At 45.6% G+C, this 23,420-nt stretch overlaps 1 protein-coding gene across 2 annotated transcripts in view; it reads right to left on the reverse strand.

Moving 5' to 3' along the window:
• Positions 1-23,420, reverse strand: part of MCPH1 (microcephalin 1) — a 1,086,437-nt gene that overhangs the window by 732,539 nt on the left and 330,478 nt on the right. For both annotated transcript variants that reach the window (XM_069235811.1, XM_069235810.1), the window contains exon 11: positions 4,716-4,878. In XM_069235811.1, coding sequence (XP_069091912.1) covers positions 4,716-4,878 — 163 coding nt within the window. The remainder of the gene's footprint in view (positions 1-4,715; positions 4,879-23,420) is intronic.

Below are 23,420 nucleotides of genomic sequence, written 5' to 3' on the forward strand. Positions count from 1 at the left end.
TTTTGTGAATACTGGAGGATGCACCAACGGTGAAAAGAATGTTTTGCACCGTATCCATCAAGTACTTTTTTACTGAAATAATTTACGTTGGACTCTTTTTTGGGCTAGTTTCTGTATTCCGTATTTTGGCACAGATGTTTATTTCTTTCGTCTATCTGCTTCAGTGAGGCGGTGTCTCTTAACTGCATGCAATTGTTCGTTCTCTTTTTCTAATGCTATCTAAAGTGTTCCATTTTAAAATGGACCACATGTCAAATCTATGCTTGCATACAGGTAAGACACCTATTTTCAAAAATTGTCTTCCACATTAATGTTCCACAGAGAATTTTACGTAGGTCAATTTTCAGCATGTTCGCAATTGAGGTGTATAGAGATTCATTGCTGCTGTGTTACATACGTTCATGAACGTTCTTGTTGCATGGGGTAACAGTGTGTGTATATATATATATATATATGAGTAATTGGAGCCTGTGACCGTGTTTTTAAGGCATGGGTACCATTAAAGAATTCTCTAATGGTATCCACTCCGACTTCTCCTCCAGATCACCTCCAAGTCTGATCTGAGCTATTTTTATATTTGGTGTAAAATAGTATTGTGTGTGTCATAGATAGTATGCCGTGGAATGTGTTGTGTGGTATGTCCCAGCATGGAGGGGGTGACTTTTGTGTGGTAAACACTTAATAGAGAGATTTCTAAATGTCAAATCCCAAAATTCACTCACACATCAGGGACCACCATTAGTCACAGAAAAGCTAAAGCTGAGAAGTTGGAGGGAATCTCCACAGACCACAGGACGGGGTGATTGGTGAAGTAAGGAGTCAATGCCATAAACTGTGTGGGAGAGGAGTCCAGGAATATCTAGGACCGTTACGAGGAGCAGGATGAGGAAGAGCCATGACATGACTGGGAGTCCAAGGATGTCAGATGGTGGAGTGGGTGAAGAGATCGCTTGCAGCATTATGAGGGTGGATCAGATAGAATGCCAGTTCCACCACTCACCATAGATGAAGGGTCTTCATAGCACGAATATTGACTATGTTATAGTGTACTATTGCATTAAAGAGATCTCAGAGTGGAAACCCCCACAATGAACTGGACTCTCCTCGACAGGGGCGGCAGACAACCACTGAGAGTGGTGAGGCAGGCAAATGAGTGGGGGTAGGAGCAGAAGTGGGTAAATCAAATAAAAAATAACTTACCTTGCTTGCAAGGTGACCTCCTCTCTCTGGTTTCCATCTTCTCTCCAGGCTCCAGCTCCCTTAATCAATCCTAGTGCTCCTCTCATGCTGTTAAGCTGCATGAGAGAAGCACCAGGATTGGAGGAAGCGGGCACTCTCAGTGCTCTCGAGTGCACTGGAGGCCTGTGCTTACTTTCAACCCGGATGTTGAGAGGTTTAAAGTGTGCACGGACGGCTGGCCGTCAAGACAGCCGGCCGAAGAGGCATGAGCACTTTAAACAATGGACAGGCAGTCCACCACTCCTCCATGCTATTGGCACTCAGCTAGCCCCGCCCTAACACTCGGTTCGGGGTTGGGGATGAAAAATATAATGGTAATAAATTAACTTTATTACCATTTTATTTTTCATCTCTGGTGAGTGTCTGGGGGTATTTTTAACAGTGGTGCAACGCTCCTCCGCTAAATTGGAGGAGCCACCCCTGCTCCTGGACATTAAGCACTAACCTGAATTTTAGTAAAATGACGCAGTATCTATGAAAGTGATAGTAAGAAAAGAAAATACATTTTAAAATATACGGCTCACAAAAGGCAGTAAGTCAGGGACAGCCACGGGAAGGTTATATTAAACAATGGCTGTAACTACACAATTCTGAATCTTTAAAATCCGGATGTACTTCTAAATGATTGTGCGTTCACTTATCTGGATGACCTCTCCTAAAATGGGGCACGACGCAGACTATTTTGCTACTACTCTGTATTTTCTTAATTATACTTTTGCCCATTTTTATGCTTACAGTGTTGCAGAGTGCCATGAATTAGTTTAAAGTGACTTGCTGGTGCTACACAAACTGTTTAAATTACAAAGCCAATATTGATATCACAGAAATGACTTGGCTATATGTGTGCAACCGTGTTATAGGAGCTCTCCGCTGGAAGATGTTTCCTCCGGTGTCACCTTAGAGAACGTTATCATCAATCTGCGACATGGCTGAGCGCGTGAAGTGCTCGCTGCTGACATCCGGTATAAACTGTAGGCCATGAGGAAACGTGTTCTAATCCCACCAGGACCAATTTGGCCTTTCTATCGAGCTCGATACACTGGGCACAGTTGAACTGGTTTAACAGTAAGGACTGTTACAGGCAGTGCTTAAAATTGCGCCGCTGCTATATATAGCGCTATATAATAAAGCAAATTGTTCTGTATGATTATGAGTAAAAAGGACGTTGTGTAATTGCTAGACAAACTTTTGATTCCTCGGTGGTCACTCTTACAAAATAATTTTGTTTCACGAAGTTACATCTTTATCACTGTACTCTGATGTTTTGGAAACTTCAGTAATTCTCATGAATGCAATCACAAAGTCATAAGTCACGAGTTCCGCTCCTCCTTCCTCGCACTCATTTTTAGGAGAAAAACTGTTCATTCTGTCCCGCTTTCTCACACATCATCAACAGTTCACACAAACGGGGCAATGATTCTATTTCTGCAAACAATAACTCATAACAGCTGCGAATACTTCCCTCCCATCTGTCAAAATACTCCAGTGGGTGGAGGGCTGCTACTTAATTGATTACATCCTCATACACAAACGTTTTCCCTCACCCATTGAAAAAATGTGTTTAAGCAAAAATTCACACCATTGGCGGCTGTGCTTTAAGATGTGCAAAACCATGCAAGAAGTTCGGCTTTTATACACTTCGCCTCCAAAGCCGGAAATGCTTTCAGGCCACGCCCACAATATGACTGGGATCTTTTACACTGGGGTCACGCTGTTACGCAAGGACCCTAACCATGGCGGTTTCTGTAAATTGAATTAACATGACCAGTGTTGGAAAATGCACAATGATTTTGTCTTCAGAAGATTAAATACAAAACATACTTATAGGATGTAGGAAATAGGACACGTGCAGGCTAAAGGAAAGCACACAAGAGTACTCAAATTATCAGATCACAATTTCCAGGACTAGCTCCAAATTTTCCAGATTTCATTCATATTCTCATTTCCAAAAGCAGGGTCAGTTCTGGATGGGAACCTTACAGGAAGCCCAAATATACGAATAAAAAGACACTATGTGAAGACAAGCATTATAACCTGTTACAAGTCGAGCCAATGTGCCCCGAAATTCCTATCCTCAAACTCATTGTCATGGCCAAAATTGTTAAACTAGCAAAGAGCAGTGCCTCCAACCTCGAAATCGAGTCTTATCCAGAACCAGGCATTAAAGAATGTTTCAATACCTAACAATACCACCTTAAAGGGGATGATTCTCCCCACTAGCAGTGAACAAATAAGAAAATAGGGCAGTCCAGTTTTCCAGGGTAGAGCTCTTAAGAGTATACCACAGGGATTTTCTAGGTCTCTCCTTTTATTTACATGCAAAGTAATTTAATTTAAATTTTGCTCAGGCCTAGTTCTAAAGTGGCCATTATCTAGTGAAAGACTGATTTGATTCTATGTTTCAGTTCAGTTTGGTGTGCAAATGATAATGGAGTTTTTATGGTTATTGTTGCAAAAGACACTGAATTAAATAAAAAATATGTCTTGTTGGGTTTTGGTTAAATTTAGTAAAAAAACAAAGTAGTCTGGAACAGGCTTCCTCCTCCGAGTTAAGAGTGAATGTTATACGTACTATCAACACACAGCTGTTAACAAGCTTACTGTGATCTGGCAGGGGAAGGCGATTCCACAGCCTTACAGTTTGTACAACGGGCTAATCGGTGCATGAGTAAACAAGATCTTCTGATACGTCAAGGTTGAGATGATACATGTCTTGAAGGAGTATGACAAAATCAAGTGAGAGAAGTTATCAAGATGGTAAGATCTAAGTGGAGAGAACCATGAATATTATAAAACATGCAAAAAAATTTGTGGAAGACACTACCAAGCTGTAGGCATCTCATTGGAGCATCTCACCATTATACCCTGTACCCAGGGAATTGGTGGTCCTTTGTGCCAGGAAAATGGACTGGGACGTGGTGCTGAGGAATTACCAGTGGCTGAGATTAATTCAAGTATTCCATCCATCACTTTTTGCAAACTTTAGTGTGTCGCCTCAAATGGGTCGGGTAGGCCCAGATGTGGGTCCCGTGCTCATTGTGTCACTGGAATCAAGCTATTCCTGGCTGATAAGCCCTAACTAGGGCGAAACCGGGCCTCAATTGCTTGCATACCGGTTCAGGGAGGACCTGGCTTGGCAGTCCAGGCCCATTTGCTCCCACTGGAGAAGGGTCAGGATTGATTTTCATATAGATCGGTCCAAACTGAGGTGGCATAGTGTGCAAAATAACGATGGAGTGAGATGCAGCACAAGTAATTTACCAGTCAATGACTTTTTTGCGGACTTTAGAAAAATGGCTAGCACAGAATGGACATGTGCAAGATGGCCATAGGACTTTCTAGTCATTAATCTAGGAGAATATTCCAGAATTAGAAACCTAAAATATGGAGGAATGTGCCTGGAAGAATGGCACACTTGTTTTGAAATACTTTAACAAATGGCATGAATATTGATAGGCCCATAATGCAATACTTACCCATTCAAAGGAAACAATCCAGCACCCGCGGGCAATCCCTAACATTATATTCATGGTGCGGCGCGGGTTCCCAGCTACAACGTGGGTGGTTGTTTCGCACACATTGTCCGAAAAGAAAAATCCACCAAATGTGTCCACCACTTGTATTACAGTTTGCTGTTTTCTGCCAAGACAAAAGATATTGAAAAGTAGCTGTAATCAACCAAGCAAGCAAGTTTCTAGAAGGTAGGTTTATCCATGTAGGCTGAAAAGGAAGAATGGTTGCACATTCACACCATGACAAGAGCAATATACTACAGACACGAATGGATGTCAAGTGTAAAATGCTGACTTTAAACTCATCAAAAGGTTACAAAATAGGAAGTAAGGGGTGCGTGAGCTTTAAACACAACATGCGAGCAGTTCATGCAGAAATTATTTTTGAACACTGGTACAAAATATTCTTCTAATTTGACTTGCTTACATATTTTCATAATTCATTAGTATCTAAGCTATTAATTAGATAAGACATATATATATATATATATATATATATATATATATATATATTTAAAAGGATAAAATGGTTAAAGTTAACATAAAATTAGCAAAACTACAATGGCAAATGATATATTGTGAATAATCCCTTTTGCCCAGGGTGAATTCTCATATTCTGTTTGGTTTTCGACAGTCAGATGTTTGATTTCCGCTACGGGCGAGGCCTGGAAAACATGCCTCGTCGAAAATGCATTCCTTAAAATGGTATACCTTCCACTGATCTCCTTTGCGCCCATTTGCAGAGTCAGGTTATAGAGACGGGCATGACATTTTATCAAGCCCCTAGAGTGGCACTGGAAGTTCTTAAATGTTAATAACTGGTACACTTTATATCGAGTGCAAGAGTATAATGCCACTTGAGCATGTGCAGGCTTAAGTTAACAAGCTTAATGCCCGCACGATTGTAACATTTCTCCAACCACACCTAATCATGCTTCATTTGGCTGGTTGTGCCACATAGGCAGCTTTAGGTTTTCAACGCAGTCGAATCAATCACGAAATTAAAGGCCATATTATGTCGACGTTAGTCATATTAGGGAAACAGTTTGAGTTACACAGAGGGAAGCTCCTGGCATACAGAAGGATAGTGCAGTGTCCTGCTGGACAAGTAATGACACATCCCGTATCCCCTGAGGCTGCAACAACACCCACCCAACACCTATCCATCACAGGCATCAGCAGTCAGGGGAGCATGTCAATAAAAGGACCTGAGTGCACAGTCTCATGGCCAGTTCAGTAACCACATTTGTAGTTGGTAGAATTTAGGTCTCTAGTTGGCAAAGGTATACACCCTTGTCCAAGTAAGGGGGCACAATCCTAGTCAGGGTAAGTCAAAACACAATCCAAATTATCCTGTGCTCACCCTCTGATAGCTTGGCACAGAGCAGGCAGGCTTAAGTTAGGAAGCAATGTATAGAGCAGTTGTGCAATAACTCAGAGTAACACAGTGAAAATACCACAAAAATTACTCCACAACAGTTTAGAAAAATAGTTAATATTTATCTGAATAAAATAAGACCAAAAAGGCAAAATCCAATATGCACAATTTAAGATATCACTTTTTAAAGTCTCAATCCTCAATCAGTGGTTGTATCCTTTTAACACACAGTACCTGATATGAGTCAAAAATAACGATGCATCAGGGTCGCAGTGAAGGAGATGTGTTGAAAAATAAGGCGTTGTGTGGGATTTTCCGGCGCTGCACAGATGATGCCTTGTTTCTTTCCACACTGCAAGGTGATGTGTTGATTTCTAGGAGCACAGCCTTGGTTCCTCACTGTGATGGGGGTATATTTTGACGCCCAGGGCGATGCGTTCAAAATCCTTGATGTGCTGGTAGATGGAGCAGGTGCTGTGCTGATGCGTTAGGCGATGCAGTGATTTGTCAGCTGAGAGGCTAGCGCTGCGTTGGTTTCTGCAGGCGGTGCATAGTTTTTCCGATGCATGGGGATTTTCTTCTCTTTGGTGAAGTCTTTGTGGTCCTGAGACTTCAGGACAGGAAGCAAGCTCAATCCAAGCCCTCAGAGAGCACTTGTGGTTGTGGAGAAGGCAGGGTCTTTCCAGCACAGTCGGGGGGCAGCAGACAGCAGGGCAACAAGCAGGGCAGCACTCCTCAGAAAAGCAGTCCAGATAAGTCCTTTGGGCAGCCAGGTAGTTCCTCTGACAGAGCCCGGGTTGCAGGTCCAGCAGTCTCTGATTTGGTGAGGTTAGAGACCAAGTATTTATACCTCAAAATGCCTTTGAAGTATGAGAAATTTCAAAGCGTGGTTCTGAAGTGCTGAAGTTCCTCTTCCAACCTAACTCTGTCTGCCAGGATCCCAGTGGGGGTTATCAGTCCTTTGTGTGAGGGCAGGACGCTGGCCTTTGAAGTATAAGAGAGAGCCCTCCACCCTTCCTACCCAGGGAGACCCATTCAGTATGCAGATGTGACTGAGTGTCCTGTGTTTATGGCTGTCTGGGTGGAATGCACAAGGGGAGCTGTCAACCAGCACAGACCAGCCGTGGATAGGACATAGGCTGTAAGGCACAGATGGCAATAAGTGCAGAGAAATGGCCACTTTCTATAAGTGACAGTTCTAAAATAGTAATATCAAATCCAACTTCACCAATAAGCAGGATTTTCTATTACCATTCTGGCCATACTAAACATGACAGGGCTACTCCTATTAGATCAGAATCTACCATTTAAAATTATATAAGGGCAGTTCTAATGCTATCCTATCAGTGGAGCAGGCCTCAAAGTAGCAGAAAACGAAATTGTGTGTTTTTCACTACCAGGACATGTAAAGCACATAAGTACATGTCCTGCCTTTTACTTAGATAGCACCCTACCCTATGGGTTACCTAGGGCCTGCCTTAGGGGTGACTTATATGTAAAAAAAAAAAAAAAGAAAAGGGAAGTTTAAGGCTTGGCATGTAGTTTTAAATGCCAAGTGGAAGAAGCAGTGAAACTGCGCACACAGGACTTCAAATGGCAGGCCTGGGACATGGTTAAGGGGCTACGTATGTGGATGGCAGAACCAGTGCAGCAGTCCCTCTTGTAGCATTTAATTTACAGGTCCTGGGCACCTCTAGTGCACTTTACTAGGGACTTACAGGTAAATTAAATAATCCATTTGGGTAGGAGCCAATGTTACCACATTTGGGGGAGAGTGCACATGCACTTTAGCACTGGTCAAAAGCGGGTAGGTGTGCAGACCCTAAAACCATCAAAAAAGGGTCAGAAAAATGGAGGCAGGCAAAAATTGGGGGGATGACCTCCCTAAGGCTGTCCAGTCTAACAGTAGTGTCTGTGTCATCCTTACATAACCATGTGGGCCTAGGTCCCACAAATGTACAGATAGTACTGTTCATAGGGGAGCATAGAACACAGGGGATATGGAACCTTTGTCCAGACATTACCACGGGTGACTGGAGACATTTATTCACATGGATTAACAAAGGCCTTCAACCCAAACACATTGTACTGGCCTGTCCAAAGTTGAAATTTGATTGTGAACAGGCTTAGGATTGCACTCAAAGACAGATGCTGGTTTATTTTCACAGGGTTCTCCCAATGTCCTGCTCAAATTCACACATTTTAACATCTTACATTGAGATCACTGCTTAGTTCACACCTAGCAAGTTAAACAGACGTTCTCCTGAGTGTAGCCCAGATACTCTCTGTCACATTGTGTGGCAGGGTATTACACTACATAGGAAGGAAGCGCTAAATCTGCTGCCACTGCATTCTATCATTCAATATAGAAGGCGGTACATGCTATAATGCTGTAGCAACATATTTAATGTGATACCCAGTATATTGTTGTTTATGCCTTTTGCTTTTTCTTCTCACGCCGTCTTTAGTCGCCTTCTTGCTTGGTTTGTGTGCACAAGGGGACACTAAGCACCTGTTATTTTGTGTGTATAATGTTAAATAACTGTGCTAAAGAATCTATTAGGATTTTATTAAAGTCAGTGGATTCTGGTGAGGCTAGTATTGTTTTTAAATTCGCATTTTGATCTCGCACAGTGCAACTTGCGATGCCTGAAAAATGTTTATGGATAGTGAAATAAGTCCCTTGTGAACAATTGTTCTCTTGAATGCTCTTAATAACCCCACACTGGATCTGCAAACCCTCAGTTAGCTCCTGAAAAAAAGAAGAAGAAGAAGCCAGATTCACCTCCTGAAGGAATCATACCAAAGCAGTTTCTGACCTCTGCCTGTTAAGGACTTGGCAACAAGAGTTACAGTACATAACCTCGTGGAAATAGTGAGGTTTCTCCTCTGTAATCTGTTGTGAAGCGGAGCCTGCTTTCGAAGCTGGAAAGTGCCTGGAAAAAGGCAACAAAGGAATTTGCGGTTGACTGGAAAGGGTACCTGTTGCCTGCCCTTTCAGAGATCAAGTGGATCAAGTGAGCAGCTGTTTGTGATCAACTGAGCATTCGTTGGTCAGAACACTACGAAAGCAACATAATCTCAAATAGACATATTTTCGGTCTGTTACATTCAATCTGAAAACTACATTTTGTCGGATACATTCTCAAGCAAATTAGGTTATATTTGTACACCCTCTTATGACTGATGGCTATTTTATTGACAGCAGAACTTTAATTTTTGTTGACTTTCATGGAAGTATTAAATGGGCTTGTGCCACCGCTCCAGAAGTAATCCAATCTCCTTGAAGAGGGGAGTGCTTGGCCTCGCTTGCAGAAAATTCAGCACTAGAATACATTTTCCGCTTGGGCTCCGAGAAACACATATTGAGCATGTGGAGCTCTTGGAAGATATAAGCCAATAGCTGTGCCCATTGGACCTGCAAAAGCTCTAGGAACCTGGCAAAAACAGCACTGGCAGGGAAAACGTCACACTAATACATGACCAGTATAGGTGCCATATACAACAATGGTAAATCCAATATGTCTCGCCTATGAGCCTTTTTCGCTCTGCCAGTGCCTCTGTTCAAGCTGTATAGCATTAGCTAAAATGCTCACACAAGGCTATACACTGAGATTAGATTCTTTTACTAAGCTTTTAATAATGATTCTTTCATGCACAACTTCGTATTGCACTGCTTCTGTCATAAGTACTGCCAATCTCGCAACTCTGGAGAGATGGTAGGTAGCTGGCTTTTCAGGATCTGGCTCATGAACTGCAATTGCAGCATATCTCAGCTGCACGTAATTAAAGCAGTAAACCGTTTACCTGGCTAAATGGTTGTTCTGGTCAGAAATACACTTCTTCAGATACATAAAAACACCAATGTGAGATAAAAGTGTACAATGATGCAATAAAAGACAGTTTAAGTAATATAGAGCGTATGTTTAAATAATAAACACAATCTCTGAACCTGCTGACACAACATCAGGGAACAAACTTTTGAATTAGGAAGCTACCTGTGTTGGGTCGCAAACCGATGACTGTTTCAAACAACCTAGTTCTGCTTTGAACACATTCAACAATTTCTCAGGGGGATAATGTACTAGTTATTAACAACACTGAAGCCTGAAACATGGACTTAGCCATGTTAAGTGCTAGTGCTACCCCAACAGTGAACTCAGTAGTGGCTTGTGGGGTGCGGAAGGGGCGGGGCAGCACAGGGGGAGTAGGGAAGCGAGAATAAACATTAATTTAATTAAAAAGAAAAACAATTACCTTTCCTCGCTGCCGCGCTGCTCCTCTCCTCCGTCGCTGCACGCAGGCTCCAAGCCTGCCCTGCAGCCAATCCTGAAGCTGCACAGAGCAGCATCAGGATTGGCTGGGAGCACCCAGCCAGGGCTCTCCCAGGCAGACTGGAAGGCTGTGCAGGCTGACTCCAGCCCAGGAACTGTGTTGTTGGCCTGGAGAGACCCTACTGCGGATGTGCGTTTGGCCGGCCTGAGACGGGCGGCCAAACATACATGTGCAGTGAGGGGGACTGCTGAGCACTCCCCCTCGCTGCTCGTCACACCCGTGGCCCCACCCCTTTAACAGAAAGCAATATTAAACTCAGTAGGTAGGAACAATAATAAGGAAAATGGAAAAGGACATCATTGTCTTAAAGCTGAGACTACAGTGTTAACTGCTGTGAGAAGAGTGCAGACAGTGCAGCAACGTCATATTTGTGCTTTCTGATCCTGCCCTAGCATTGTGGACTTCTGCAGACGTGAACTACTTCTTGTTCCCTAGTGTGCGCAGTCCTTAAAGGTAAACGGGCACTCAAAACAAGATCGGAAGCAAAAGCGAAGGCCACTTGGAGATCAAAGACTACAGTGGGGACACTGCAAAGCCACCGGGCACCCTTTTCTCCAGGTACTCAACTTCAAGCATGCAGGTGGACAGGGCCGGCTTTAGGGCGGTGTGACGGGTGCAGCTGCACCAGGTGCTCTAAGGGATGGGTGGCGCTGACATCAGGGAGGCGCTGTTTTAAGAAATAACTTACGAAACGTGATTGCAAAGCACCTGCTGAAAAGTTGCTTGTGCGTCCAGGCTTCAGGAAGCAATTAAAATGTCAAGATGCCTCTTGGGATTAATGTTCCTACTAGGAAGAGAGATGGGAGATTTGTCTAGCGGCACCTTGGACTCGCCATAAAGTAGCGCAGAAGGTTAATATACCTGCTACAAAGAACAGGCCTGTATTTTATGTGGATAGCTGAGTGGATTAGTGAAGCCAGCTTTTAGCAGCCCTTTACAACAAATAAATTGTATGTGAGAGACGGGGGCTATGGAGAGATGAGGTGTACTTTTGCCAGGAGGTAGTGAGGGAATTCGAGGAGTTGGTCATGGGTTGGGGGGAGCCCAAAAAGATTGCCGCACAGGGCTCAACCAGCGCTAAAGCCGGCCCTGCAGGTGTAGGCTGCTGTTGCCCCTAGGAGAAGAGGACCAGTGCCATCCATACACATCTAGTGTTCAATGGTCTAAACACCATATGGCATACTGAAAGGAGGAAGCACCACTGTGATATAATTGCCCTGCAGAAGCACCCAGGTGAGAGCAACGCAGGGGTGGGGTGGGGTGAGAAGCACATTAATAAGAGAAAGCAACACGGAGCACGGGGAAGGGGTGAAAGGGGCCAGGGAGGCATGTGAAACAGTTCATTGGAGTGGGAGAACATCAGAGAGACAGTTGGAGAATTCATGCATTCTCAGGAAGTGCTTCAGCATAAATAAAAAAGTAGTTTCTTAAAAGAGGGCAGTGGAAAGACACAAGTAAAAAGGCTATGCTCGGGGGTGGGGGGGACAGATACAAGGTGGGAGAACTTTAAGCCCACTGTAAGCATTAGGTAAGATGACTACAGGTTTCTGTATGGTAGGCTCAAACTGAAAATCAGCAAAGAGGAACCCAAAAGCAATATCTCATATTTTGGCATGAAAGCTAATTTAACTCTTGCGCTGTACGTTGCCTGCAGCGGCTGCACTTGTTCGGTTGTATCATCTAATAAATGCATTAAAAAAATCATGTTTAATTTCAAGAATGAGACAAACCAAACTGAATAACCTGTTTGGTAAGAAAATAAAGAAACATAGTTGACCGCCATTGCAGCACTAAAAGAGGAAAGTCAAACTTTTACTCAGTGCAACAGACAGAATAGTACAGCTGGAATATTCTGTTCACTTTCCGTTGTCTGCAAAACCAATGAGACAATAGTGGAAAAAGTCACTGCATATCTAATCAAACAACAAACAACATCAAACTTGTAAAAGACAACTACAACAAAACGTTGGCAGCACCATATCTGGCTGTAGATTGAAATATCAAAAAGTATGAAAAATAGCAATGTCTAGAAAAAGACAATTTCAATTTTAATTCCAGATTATCCAGTACATTAAACCAAGGTTTCTATCACTGTTATTACCCACACACCATACATAGTATCAGAAGAATCCTACATTGCTAGAAAAATAATCACGAAACCTATTGATAACCTAAAGAGCTCATTACTTATAAAGACTGCAACCACTTAAGAACTAGGCATACTGCTTCAAAATAACAGCAAAAACAAGTAAAGCCCAGATGAGACCGGTTTCAACCAGCTAATAGTAATCCACTGCTATATTCATATGAGCGAATCCTAGCCCCAGCATCTGTAGTACAACCAATCCAGCAGGTGAGCCCCAGAATACCGCATGCTAATAAACAAACAATGTTCCACTAACTCTAGCTCATTCGATTTGGCACAATGATGCCACCCTATGGGAGAGTGTTGGAACTGTAATGTCCCCTGCATAGTATGTAATTGTGTGCCCTGCATTCCCAACTGCGAGTACCTGGTATATCAATTTTGGATGTTTGGGTCTAGCCTCATGCCAACCTAGCACGTGCACGAAGGTCTAGATCTTCCTTTGACTAGGGACTAGTGCCAGCCTTGTCCTTGACCTGTAGGGGTTCATCTAGCAGTCCCTCAGTAGTGATAGACGACTTCTCTCCCTGTCACGGGTTCATGCATATAGCACGGTGGTGTCAACATACCATGATCTGTAGTGATTTTATTGTAACCAGACTTTTAGACTCCTGTCAACAGAGTAGAAACCTACAGGCCAACAGTCATAAATTTGAGCTGCCAATGATAAACCTGGAATCCTAGTGCAGAAATCCTGAACGCACGGTGGGATGTGTGAAGTGTGCAGAAAGCATGTTGCACATTACAGGAGTGTATGAGTGAACAAGAGTGACACAGGCCTGTGGGTTCCATTCTGAAAAAACCTGGACTGTTCATGTGTACAAGAAGGAGGTGAGGATGGTTCCTCAGATAGCTGAAGGTTACTGATGACATTCCAGAGACTTGGGGCACGACGGGATAAAACAGATAGCTATAAATTCCATTATGTATATTTGGCACAGACGGCTGGATATTAGTCTTCCTGAAACTGCCATTCGGTGGATGGCAATACTAAAGGGTGGAACAGCAGTTCTTGTTGTTGGGGTATGAATAGTCCTTGTGGCAAAGGGGCTTTGTCTCTCTTCCTGATCAGGGTCAGGTGTGGCTTTGATAGCTGGGTACAGCCAGGTCACAACTATTTGTGGCTCTGTTGTGGGTGCTCAACCTGGAGACAACTCTGCTGTGAAGAGCACCACTCAAGGCAAGACCTTGGCCCTCATTACGACTTTATGATTCGCAGGCTGGCGGCGAAGACTGCCAGATTTTGACCACGGTGATGATCCCTCACACATACAGCCAATGCACTGCTTGAACCGCTAGTGTGGTCCGGCCACCGACCACGGCGGTTGCTATCTTCAGGTCGGCGGAACACAATTCACTGCCCATCATATTATGACATAGCAGACCGCCAGGATCTGCGGGGTGGGACAACAGCCACGAAAAGCCTGGCAGAAACGAGATATATAAAAGGAGAACTCACTTCCAGGGACACAGAGGAGTCTGTGACCGCCATGGAGTCCGAACTGGAAGTCCTGTCAGTGTTATCCCACGTGATGGAAGTCCAGGAGCAGTGACGTCCACAACAACCGTGAGTACAACCACCTTGCACAGAAGGGAGAGAGAGAGGAGCGTGACACACCCTACACACATACCACATACAAGGAGGATAATCCGCTGAAAAATACACCAATTATATAAGCCATAAGAAAAGAAAGGCAGGACAAATACTTGTGATTCAACCACTGTATTCTGGTGGGAAAGCACCCACAACAAAACAAAACCTTCAAACAAAGGGCCATTGGCCAGACCAAGTTTCCATGTCAATACACAGGGCAACGTAATTGGCCCAACTTGACTCCTGGGCAGGGACATCAATGTGGAAGGCAGGCACCTCAGGGGGGTTTCTTCTTGGAAGGAGGGTCTTTGGACTTTGGTTTGGGAGGGGGTGAGGTCTTGCTCTTCTGTTTAGGGGGTGGGGGAGTGGGTCTGGAGTGGGGGGGGAGAGAGGCTGCCTTGTGGTCTGTAGTGGAAGGTTTCTTAGCGGGGAGGGACATTCAAAACACTAGGGGGCAACGGGAGGACTGGGAGCTGGAGGGAGTGGGCTGGGGGAGCAGGACCTTACTTTTAGGGACAACACAGGGTGTCAGGAGGGAAGAGGTCAAGGCGGGCAAGAAAAAGTTTTTTAGGTACAGTGGGGTGGACTGTTTGGGAGTGGAGGTAGAAGGAGTGGTTGTAGGAGGTGTGGATGCCCTGGACTGGGTTGTAGGTGCATGTGAAGTGTGCTTGTGTGAGATGGATGACTGATGAGTCTCTGAGTGGGAGCATTTATGTGTTTTGGGAGGAGGGGGGAAGAGAGGGAGGGAGAGGACAAACAGGTCATGTGAATTTATGTTGGGGTAGTGCCTGCAAGTGAGGTGGATGTGCTGTATGTGGTTGTGATGGTGGTGGGGGCGACTGCACATTTGGTGAATGGGGTGCTAGTCTGCATGTCTGCTGTTGTGGTGGCTGTGGGCAAGGCTGAACAGGTGACAGGATCTGGGACTGAGGGTGCAGTGCTTGCAGATATGAGTGCTGATGTGACTGTGAGGGAGGAGGTGAAGGGGGAGACAGTGGAGGCAGTAGCTGTTGTGTGTGCTTCAGTGTATTACCTGTGTGTATGCTTGTGGTGTGTTCTGTGGTGCTTTTGCTTGTCTTTGTGAGTCCTGTCTGTTGTCTTGGATGCATGATTGTCTGATAGTGTGCTTGGGATGGGTGGGGGGAGAGGGCTCTGGGACTGGGTACAGGTAGTTGGAGGGGGACCTAGGGACACTGGCTGCCGTCAAAGAGGAGGCCAGAGCCTGAAACGATCTCTATAGGCCAGCCAAGCTGATGTGAATGTCCTCCAGGTAGGCATTGCATTGCTGCATCCGGGATGCCAGCCCCTGGATGGCATACACTATGGTTGGCTGCCCTACAGAGATGGATCGCACGAGGTCAATAGCCTCTTCAGGGACCCTCCTGGGTGAGCAGGCATGGGCAACTGGGTGGGGGGGCTACTGGGAGGGCAGTGCTGGAACCGGGGTGGTGGAAGATGTTGCCGGGGTGGTCCCAGAGGGGTCTGCCACCACTAGGGAGCTCCCATCAGAGGAGAAATCAGAGTCAGTAGTATCAGCTCCTATCTCCTGCATGGTGCTTCTTCCCTCGCCCTCCAACCCACTGGTCCCGTCGGCGTTGGTGGACACTGCCTCCTGGATCCCGTGGGCTGCAGCTCCCCCACTCACCAGTGCCCCTGCTCCTTCGCAAGATGATACTAATGCACACAAGGACAGGAGAAGAAAAGGAGGAATGATGGGGGAGAAAGAAAGGGAGCACAGGGTCAATAACAGCACATATGGCATACACATCACAATGACTCACTGGTAATTTAAACTATGCAGTGACAACCACAATACCCCACCATTGCCTGGGAACAACAGCTGAAATTAACTCTGAAGAAACTACCATCTGCACACCTTCCGAGACTCACTTATACATGTCTGCCTGTTAACAAAGGTACAGTTACGCTTATCCCATTACAGTGTCTGTATAACTTGCAATTGCCAGGTCATAACACCTAGACAGTGGACATCATAGCATCACTCCTACACTGGTGAGTCAGGATGTAGGCCCTTACTGAAGCAGAAATCTCAGCAAATGACTACAACCTACTGTGCATACCACTCACCATAGCAATGTAGAACTATATAACATTACCAACATGGAAACAAAAGAACACAGTGAGTACTCACCCCCTTGTGGCTGTTGTGCTGCTCTCAAGTGCCCATCCAACTCTGGGTTGACCACCGCCAGTACGCGGGCGGTAAGGGGAGTCAGGACCCAACCGGCACCCCTCCCTCATTGGGAGGAAGTCCCCAGCTGGGCCGCCGCGGTCTTCTGGGCCCATTGTCTCAGGCCCTCCCACCTCTTTCTGCAGTGAGTGCTCTGCCTGCTATGGACCCCCAGGGTCCGCATGTCCTTGACAATAGCACGCCATAACCCTTTCTTCTGAAGGGCGCCGTCCTGCATAGGAAACACAGACAGAGGGACACCATTAACTACACACTTCAGTCAGTTACAGTAATGGACTACATATTTCATAGATCCCACAATCATCATACGCATCACTTGTACCTCAGTGTACAAACTGCAGACAACACTCCCTAAAGGACACACTGCATGGACACACATTCATCAACATACAGCCATGTCGCATCCAAAATACCAAAAAGGTGCTCACCTGTTGATCTGGAGGCCCATACAACTGTACATACAAGGGTCGGACCTTATCCACACGCTTCTCCAGTTCTTCGGATGTGAAGGCTGGGGCCCTATCCCCTGTAGTACGGGCCATTGTGACTTCCAGACTCAGGACACAGCAGCTCACGCAGTGTAGATCTGTATAGGGTGAGAGTCAGTAGTCAAGTGACATGGGCTTCTGAAAATGGCAGTCATGTCCGCGCCGGTTACCACCGTCATCGCCGGTGGCCCCTGTTCTCCACAGACTTCAATGTTAACCAATATGAGGAGCTGCACAACGGTTCAGACCACACTCCGCCATGATGACAAACGCCGGCGAAGTGAGGTCACTTCCACCTGTCCTCTGCATGCAGGACAGGCAGTTGCCATTTTCTGAAGATTGTTATCATGGTAGCCAATGATATGTGCATCACAGGTACTCATGGTACACACCACGGCAATTCCTACATGTCTACATTATATATTTGGTGGCAGCATCTGGCTCATAAGTTAGGGCTCATACCAGTGTACTGCTTGCATAAGAGTAGTTGACAAAAATGTTAAATGTAATAATACAAATGACGTATCACAACGTAGACTACAACTGTGAAGCAGTATGACCATATAATGAAACTGTATAGTATCAGAGGTCTGTTTGCATGTAGAGGTAACCAGAGCAGATTTCAAACACTGGGTGCCTGAAATGTATGAGACAGCTCTATTTACTGTGATTTTGTGTGTTTCTATCCTTCCTGCTTTCTCACGCTGTCATTGTATTTGTTAATTTATTGATCAGTTACTTAAAACCATTACAAATACAAGTAATAGAGCTCATGTGAAACAAGATCATGTTAAAACAATTTAAACTTAAAATGATGAAAGGAATAAAAGACTAAGAATTACGTGGTCTGCGGTCTATTCTGCTACCTGGGCTAGCGCCCTCCTGAGTGCTGTCACATATTTTGCACATCTCGCCAAAGCCCAGGGAGCAGAATGTGAAAAGCAAAGGTTAGATACTTTGATACAGGACGGAGCTCCCTGGGCCAACGCCAGTGGTTTTATTAATTGTCTTTTTTCGACTGCTAGGCCAGGACAGCAGCACAACAGGTGTAGCCAGGTTTCTCGGGGGTAAGAGCAGAGTCTACAGGCGCTATTATGCCTGTGTGTGGGCCAGGAAGGATTAATGTCCTTGATCGGGAGGGAAAATGTTCACATGTAGAGAATTTGGTGCCAAATGCCTGCATTTATTGCTGCTAGAAGGTATGGTTGAGAGCTCCGACCAAATAAGAGTCATTTAGCACAGGCACAGTTGTGGGTGATTTGGTTAATGATAAGGCGGACTCAGAGGAGAGTTCCTTCGCTCTTTTGTTAATTATTGTTTTACAGGCGGCGTAAGTCAATGAGTCTGATAGCTAGATGGAATCACCCATTTCAAAAGTGTTCTGCGCTTTACTTAATTGCTTGTGCCATGGATTGCTGGGGGGTCTCGAATATCGTTCCCAGGTATGGTTTTAGTGTGAGCGAGTTGGCCATCCTGAGACTGATGTAATATTTCACGATTCCCGACGGCAGTCTATAAGTTGTGACTTTAGGCCCATTTCCAATCTGAGTCTGGTACAACATGTGTACTTTGGTTGTTGTAGAATTTTAAAATATGCAATGGGCCTGTTCTGTAGTGGATTCCAAGGACCCCAGAAATGCCAGGTAACCATATTGCAGAGCGGCTAGTAGTATCGCCTTTGTTACTCTCAGTATTGGTGCTACTGAGGTGCTTCTGAGTCGGTTATTCAGTTTGGTGAGCTTGTATGTGATGGCAGCAGCTTTTTGTCTGGTTGTGTTTTTCTGTGCCCCTGTCGTGCTGTTTTCTGGGAACCACACCCCCAAGTAGTTGTATTTCCTGGCCGTGCGGATGATGTAACTTCACAATTGCCACGTTGTGAGTTTTTTGTGCTTATAACTTCCGAATATTAGGACTTTGGTCTTTTGATAGTTGACCTGCAACTGATTGTCCTTGTTAAATTTATTCAGGGCATTTAAAGCTCGCTGTAACCCACTTTTCGTACAGTCCAATATCACAATGTCGTCTGCGTACTGAATGATTTGAAGTCTTTTGGGGCCCAACTTCGGTAAGATCAAACAGCTAGCTTTCAAGTATTTTTCAAAGTCTGCAGTGTACAAGTTAAACAGTAGCGGGGCCAGAACACAACCCTGCTTTAGGCCTTTGTTTGTTTCCATTTTCCGCGATAGTGACTGGGGCCCGGTACGGACCCGGACACACGTACTAGAATAGAGTGAGATGATGGCTTTTATGAGGTGAGCAGGAATGCCCCATAGTGATAACTGTTTCCACAGGGTATCGCGATCAACCCTGTCGAAGGCCATGCTGTAGTCAACAAAACAGCAAAATAATGGCTGGCGACCATTGTTGACTGCCTGATGCTGTAAGTGTGCAAGCACCACTATGTTGTCCACGGTGGAGGCCCCCGCTCTGAAGCAGGATTGAAAAAAAGGCTGGATTTGACACTCCTCTACCCAAGCTTCCAGCTGATCCAACAGTAGTCGGACATACATTTTGGCCTCGACATCCAGGAGGGCAATTAGTCAATAGTTTGTTGCTAGAGAGCGGTCCCCCTTTTTGTAGATTGGGAACACTATGGAATCTCTCCAGGACTCCGGGACTGTGGTCAGGTGGTACGCATCATTAAAAAGGTCTGACAGTTTCTCTGCCCAGTCTGATGGAGCACATTTAAACAGTGTAGTAGGTAAACCGTTTGGTCCCGGTGCCCCGCCCTTCTTGATCCTTTTTATGATTTTCTCGGTCATAATCATGGAATAAGAGGTTAAAGTTGTGGACGAGAGATTATTGCTTTGGGGGATCAGAGGGTACTGAACGCTGTCCCGTCTACTGCTGGCAAAACTTAAAGATGGGTTGGTGTTCGTGTAGAGTAGTTACATGCGAAACCCATGCATACTCTGAGACCCCGTTCTCTCTGGACTTATGATTGTTTTGTAGTTTGTTTACATAGTCCCGGAAGTGGGCATGATTGGGGTCTTTAAGAAGCTAGAATAGGGTGCCCCATACCTTCCTGTCTCCCCCCCCCCCCTTGTGCTTCCATACCAGTTTCTTAAGGGATCTTCTACTGTTTGATACCTGCACTGCTGTGTCTGGTGTGGGCTTTTGCTTATGTTTACGTAGGACTCTGCGGAGTGCCTGCCTTTTTCCGAGCAAATTGTTGTCCATGTGTGTTGTTGTGGCTCTTTGGGCCGGGAGGGTGGCTTGATTGTGCCGTGAGTTGCTCAGTAACAGCTTGTGCAGATCGCCCAACAACTTTGTCCACCATTCAAAGGATGAGGTTGGTGCCCGGAGCTGGGTAATTAGCCATTCGGTTATTTTGGAAGCATCTTCAGGTCTCCATTTTATTCTTCTCACCAGCTGAGCTTGCTCTGTGCCTGTTGAAGCCCCTACCACTTCCTGCTGTTTGGCTACTTGAGCTTGAAGATCCATAGTACACTTCAGTAGATTGTGATCACTCTCCACCCTCTCGGTAATTTCAAAATGGCTGACGCTCTGCTTGAGCTTTTCTGATAGGTGGATGTAATCGATGGTAGATCCACCCTTAAATGATGGAGGGAGGATGCACCTAATCCGATTCTCCATTTGCTCCTATCGGGCTGATGATAGACTAAAGTTTGTGAAGAAGTTTTGAAATAACTGATGGCCTCTGACCAGAGGGGAGTCCTCAGTATTTGCATCAAGCCCCTGTATGTTAAAGTCACCCATCATAATTATTTCGTGACCGGGGTGGCTGAAGATGACCTTTTCCAAGCTTTTCAGTAGATCAAGAAATAATTCTACTTTGGATTTACTTGGGAGCATTTATGTAGCAATTAATTAATATGAGATCCACGTTTTGCTGATCAATGGTTAAACCGCTGATTGTTATTACTTGGGCCATTTTGCTCTTGATTGTGACCTCGGTAGTTACCAGGCGAACCGCATACTTGATGAAAATGGATAATCCGCCTGACGGTCGGCCGAAGATGCTGGGACGTGTAGCTGACTGGAAGATTTCGTAATAGCCTAGTAATACAGAAGGAGCACATTCCCAGGTTTCTTGCATGCAAATTATGTCATTAGAATTAAGTTAAGACGTGGCCGTGACAGATCTACAGATGCTCCTGCGACCCGATGCATTCCATGACAGAATTGACAGAGTTTTCCGTGCTTGTATGAGGTGGTGCTCTATGGTCCCCATGGTGCTAGGGCCAATACCTTGGCTCTTCCTGATCCCTCCGCTTGCTTTGCGGGCGTGTGTGTGCAACTTTGTGAACTTCTCTTCTGTTTTGTGCGCAGACTATGGTAATGGACTGCGGAGCCACAGTTGTCTTGATCTAATAATTTTGCCCCACACCTGAGCCTCTTAGAACCGATTTCCGCCCTTGTGAGGGTGCAGTGTTTCAGAGGATATATGGTATTTATAAGGCGGGGATGTGTAGTTTAATGCCCCAGTCTGCGAACAGCTCCCTAGCTTCCCAGACTGCTGTCCTCTGTGCCGCTGTTTTCCACAATGTTTTGGTGATCTCATTTTTTCCATCCAGTGCCGGGGGCACAAACCTTACCCATTCCACATCTTCTGAGGTAATATGCCTGAGAGAAGGAATTTGAGTAAATAGGTGCAATAAATTCCCCCTGTTTAGAGTGTCTATAAGTCCTTTTGAGGTATAATGTGGAATGAACACGAGGTCCAAACAATCCTGCTCCACAGGCTCTGATGTGGCTTGACCCACTGACGGTGCTTTCGAGCTAGCCCAGTGGGTGGGGTCTCTGCCGTTGGAGACGTGATGAACTGAGTTTACTGCTGCGAGGAGAGCAGGCTCTCTGTTAACCTCTGGGGCAGTGATTTGAGCTGTTTCTGTAGGATGAAATAGTTGTGCCCTCCTTGTGGCCATTTGCCATTCTTGGCAATTAATCTGTGTGCTATGCGACATAGTATTCTCCCTTGCCCCTTCCGTGGAGATGCAATCTGTTACGGGCCTTGCCGGAATTGTTTGCGGGGAGTGCCTTGCGTGTTGAATCTTTCGGTTCTTGGAGGAGGGCTGGGCCCCTGGGCTGGTCGATAAGTCGAATGGGCCACTGTTTCTGTTAGCTGAGGTCACGCCCGACCTGATTGTTTCTCCTGCATCATGACCCGCAGGGGTCAGCGTTGTTTGTGCTGCTATTTGATCTTGTAATTGAGTCTGGGGCGAAGACCGCAGAGAGGAGGGTGAAACTTTCCTTTCCTCATGTCGCTGGGCCACCGCCAGTTTCACCCCGTGTTTGTGTTGCTGGGCTATATGTGAGGTGCATGCCTGAAACATTGGGAAGTACTTTACAGTGCCCTTGGTTTCTGTTGCTTCAGAGACATTGCTTGTTTTTTGCCCTTTGACTGATCTGACTTGGGTTCGGTGTTTCCTAGCTTGTTTTTTTAATTTCTTTCTTGCCGTCTTTGTGAGGGCTGTAGATGGCTCTTGGGTGGCCTTAATGGGAAGGGTACATGAACTTATGGGATCGCCGAGGGTTACAATCTCAGCGATGATTGCCGATTTTCCGCCTGCACGGGACGTTGTGTCTCTGCCTGGGCTGGGTATGGTGCCCAAGAGGAGGCCGTCCGCCCCAGGGTCTTGACATGGTGAGCTCCTTGTATTCGCTCTTGCTATGTCGATATTTCGGGCTGTTTGGGGGAGGTGACCCCCTTGGTGGGGCAAGGTGGATATTCTAGCTTTGTCGTTGCTTGGTGTTGACTTGACAACCTCCACTAATTCACGCAGAATGATCGGCAGGTCACATAGCTTTTCAAGGATCGGAGAGGACGGATATTGAGCTCTCATCATTGTGGTAGGAAGGAGCTTCTCAATGTTTGTTACCTTTGTTCAGACATCAGGCAGATAAGAGGCCAGCGTCTGAAATAGGTCCAGTTGGAGCTCCATCTTGTTCGACTGACATATCAGTGCCCTGGCCATGATGTCCTGGGAGGCTCTGCTGGCCGCCAACTCTTGGGCATTTGTGAGACACTCGGGAGTTGTACTAACTGATGGGCCACTTCCCGCCTCGTCCTTTTCATAGTGTTTTGTTGCTGTTATTGTTGTGTGAGAGTTTTATTAATCTGCTCCACTAAGCTGTTGAGAAACTGCTCAGATAATGCCCCTAGCTCCTGATCTGTGAGGCTGGACCTCACATTAATGGTTGGCAAAATTGTTGGTTTGCCATGAGATGAAAGCTCTGTGGGATTAGCTGTCTCCATCTGCTCTGCTTGCACCTCTTGCACAGGGGACCACTCAAGTTCGCCAATTACCTGTGCAATTGTGGTGAAATTGTTCCTTACCGGTTTGTATCCTTCAGGTTTATAGGCGTGCTAATTAACCATGTCTGCTGTAGCAAATAGGTCTTTGTGCCACGATGATTGCAGTGAGGCCGCTGGCGGGGGCACTCCACCGCGGAGTTGTGACACTGAATGGCACTGTCTGCTGTGGTGGAAAAGACACTGGTCGAGGTTGGTGGCGGGTGGTGCGAGCTGGTGACAGGGAGGCGTCAGAGTGA

Source organism: Pleurodeles waltl, chromosome 5, assembly GCF_031143425.1.
Source record: "Pleurodeles waltl isolate 20211129_DDA chromosome 5, aPleWal1.hap1.20221129, whole genome shotgun sequence".
Lineage (NCBI taxonomy): Eukaryota > Metazoa > Chordata > Amphibia > Caudata > Salamandridae > Pleurodeles > Pleurodeles waltl.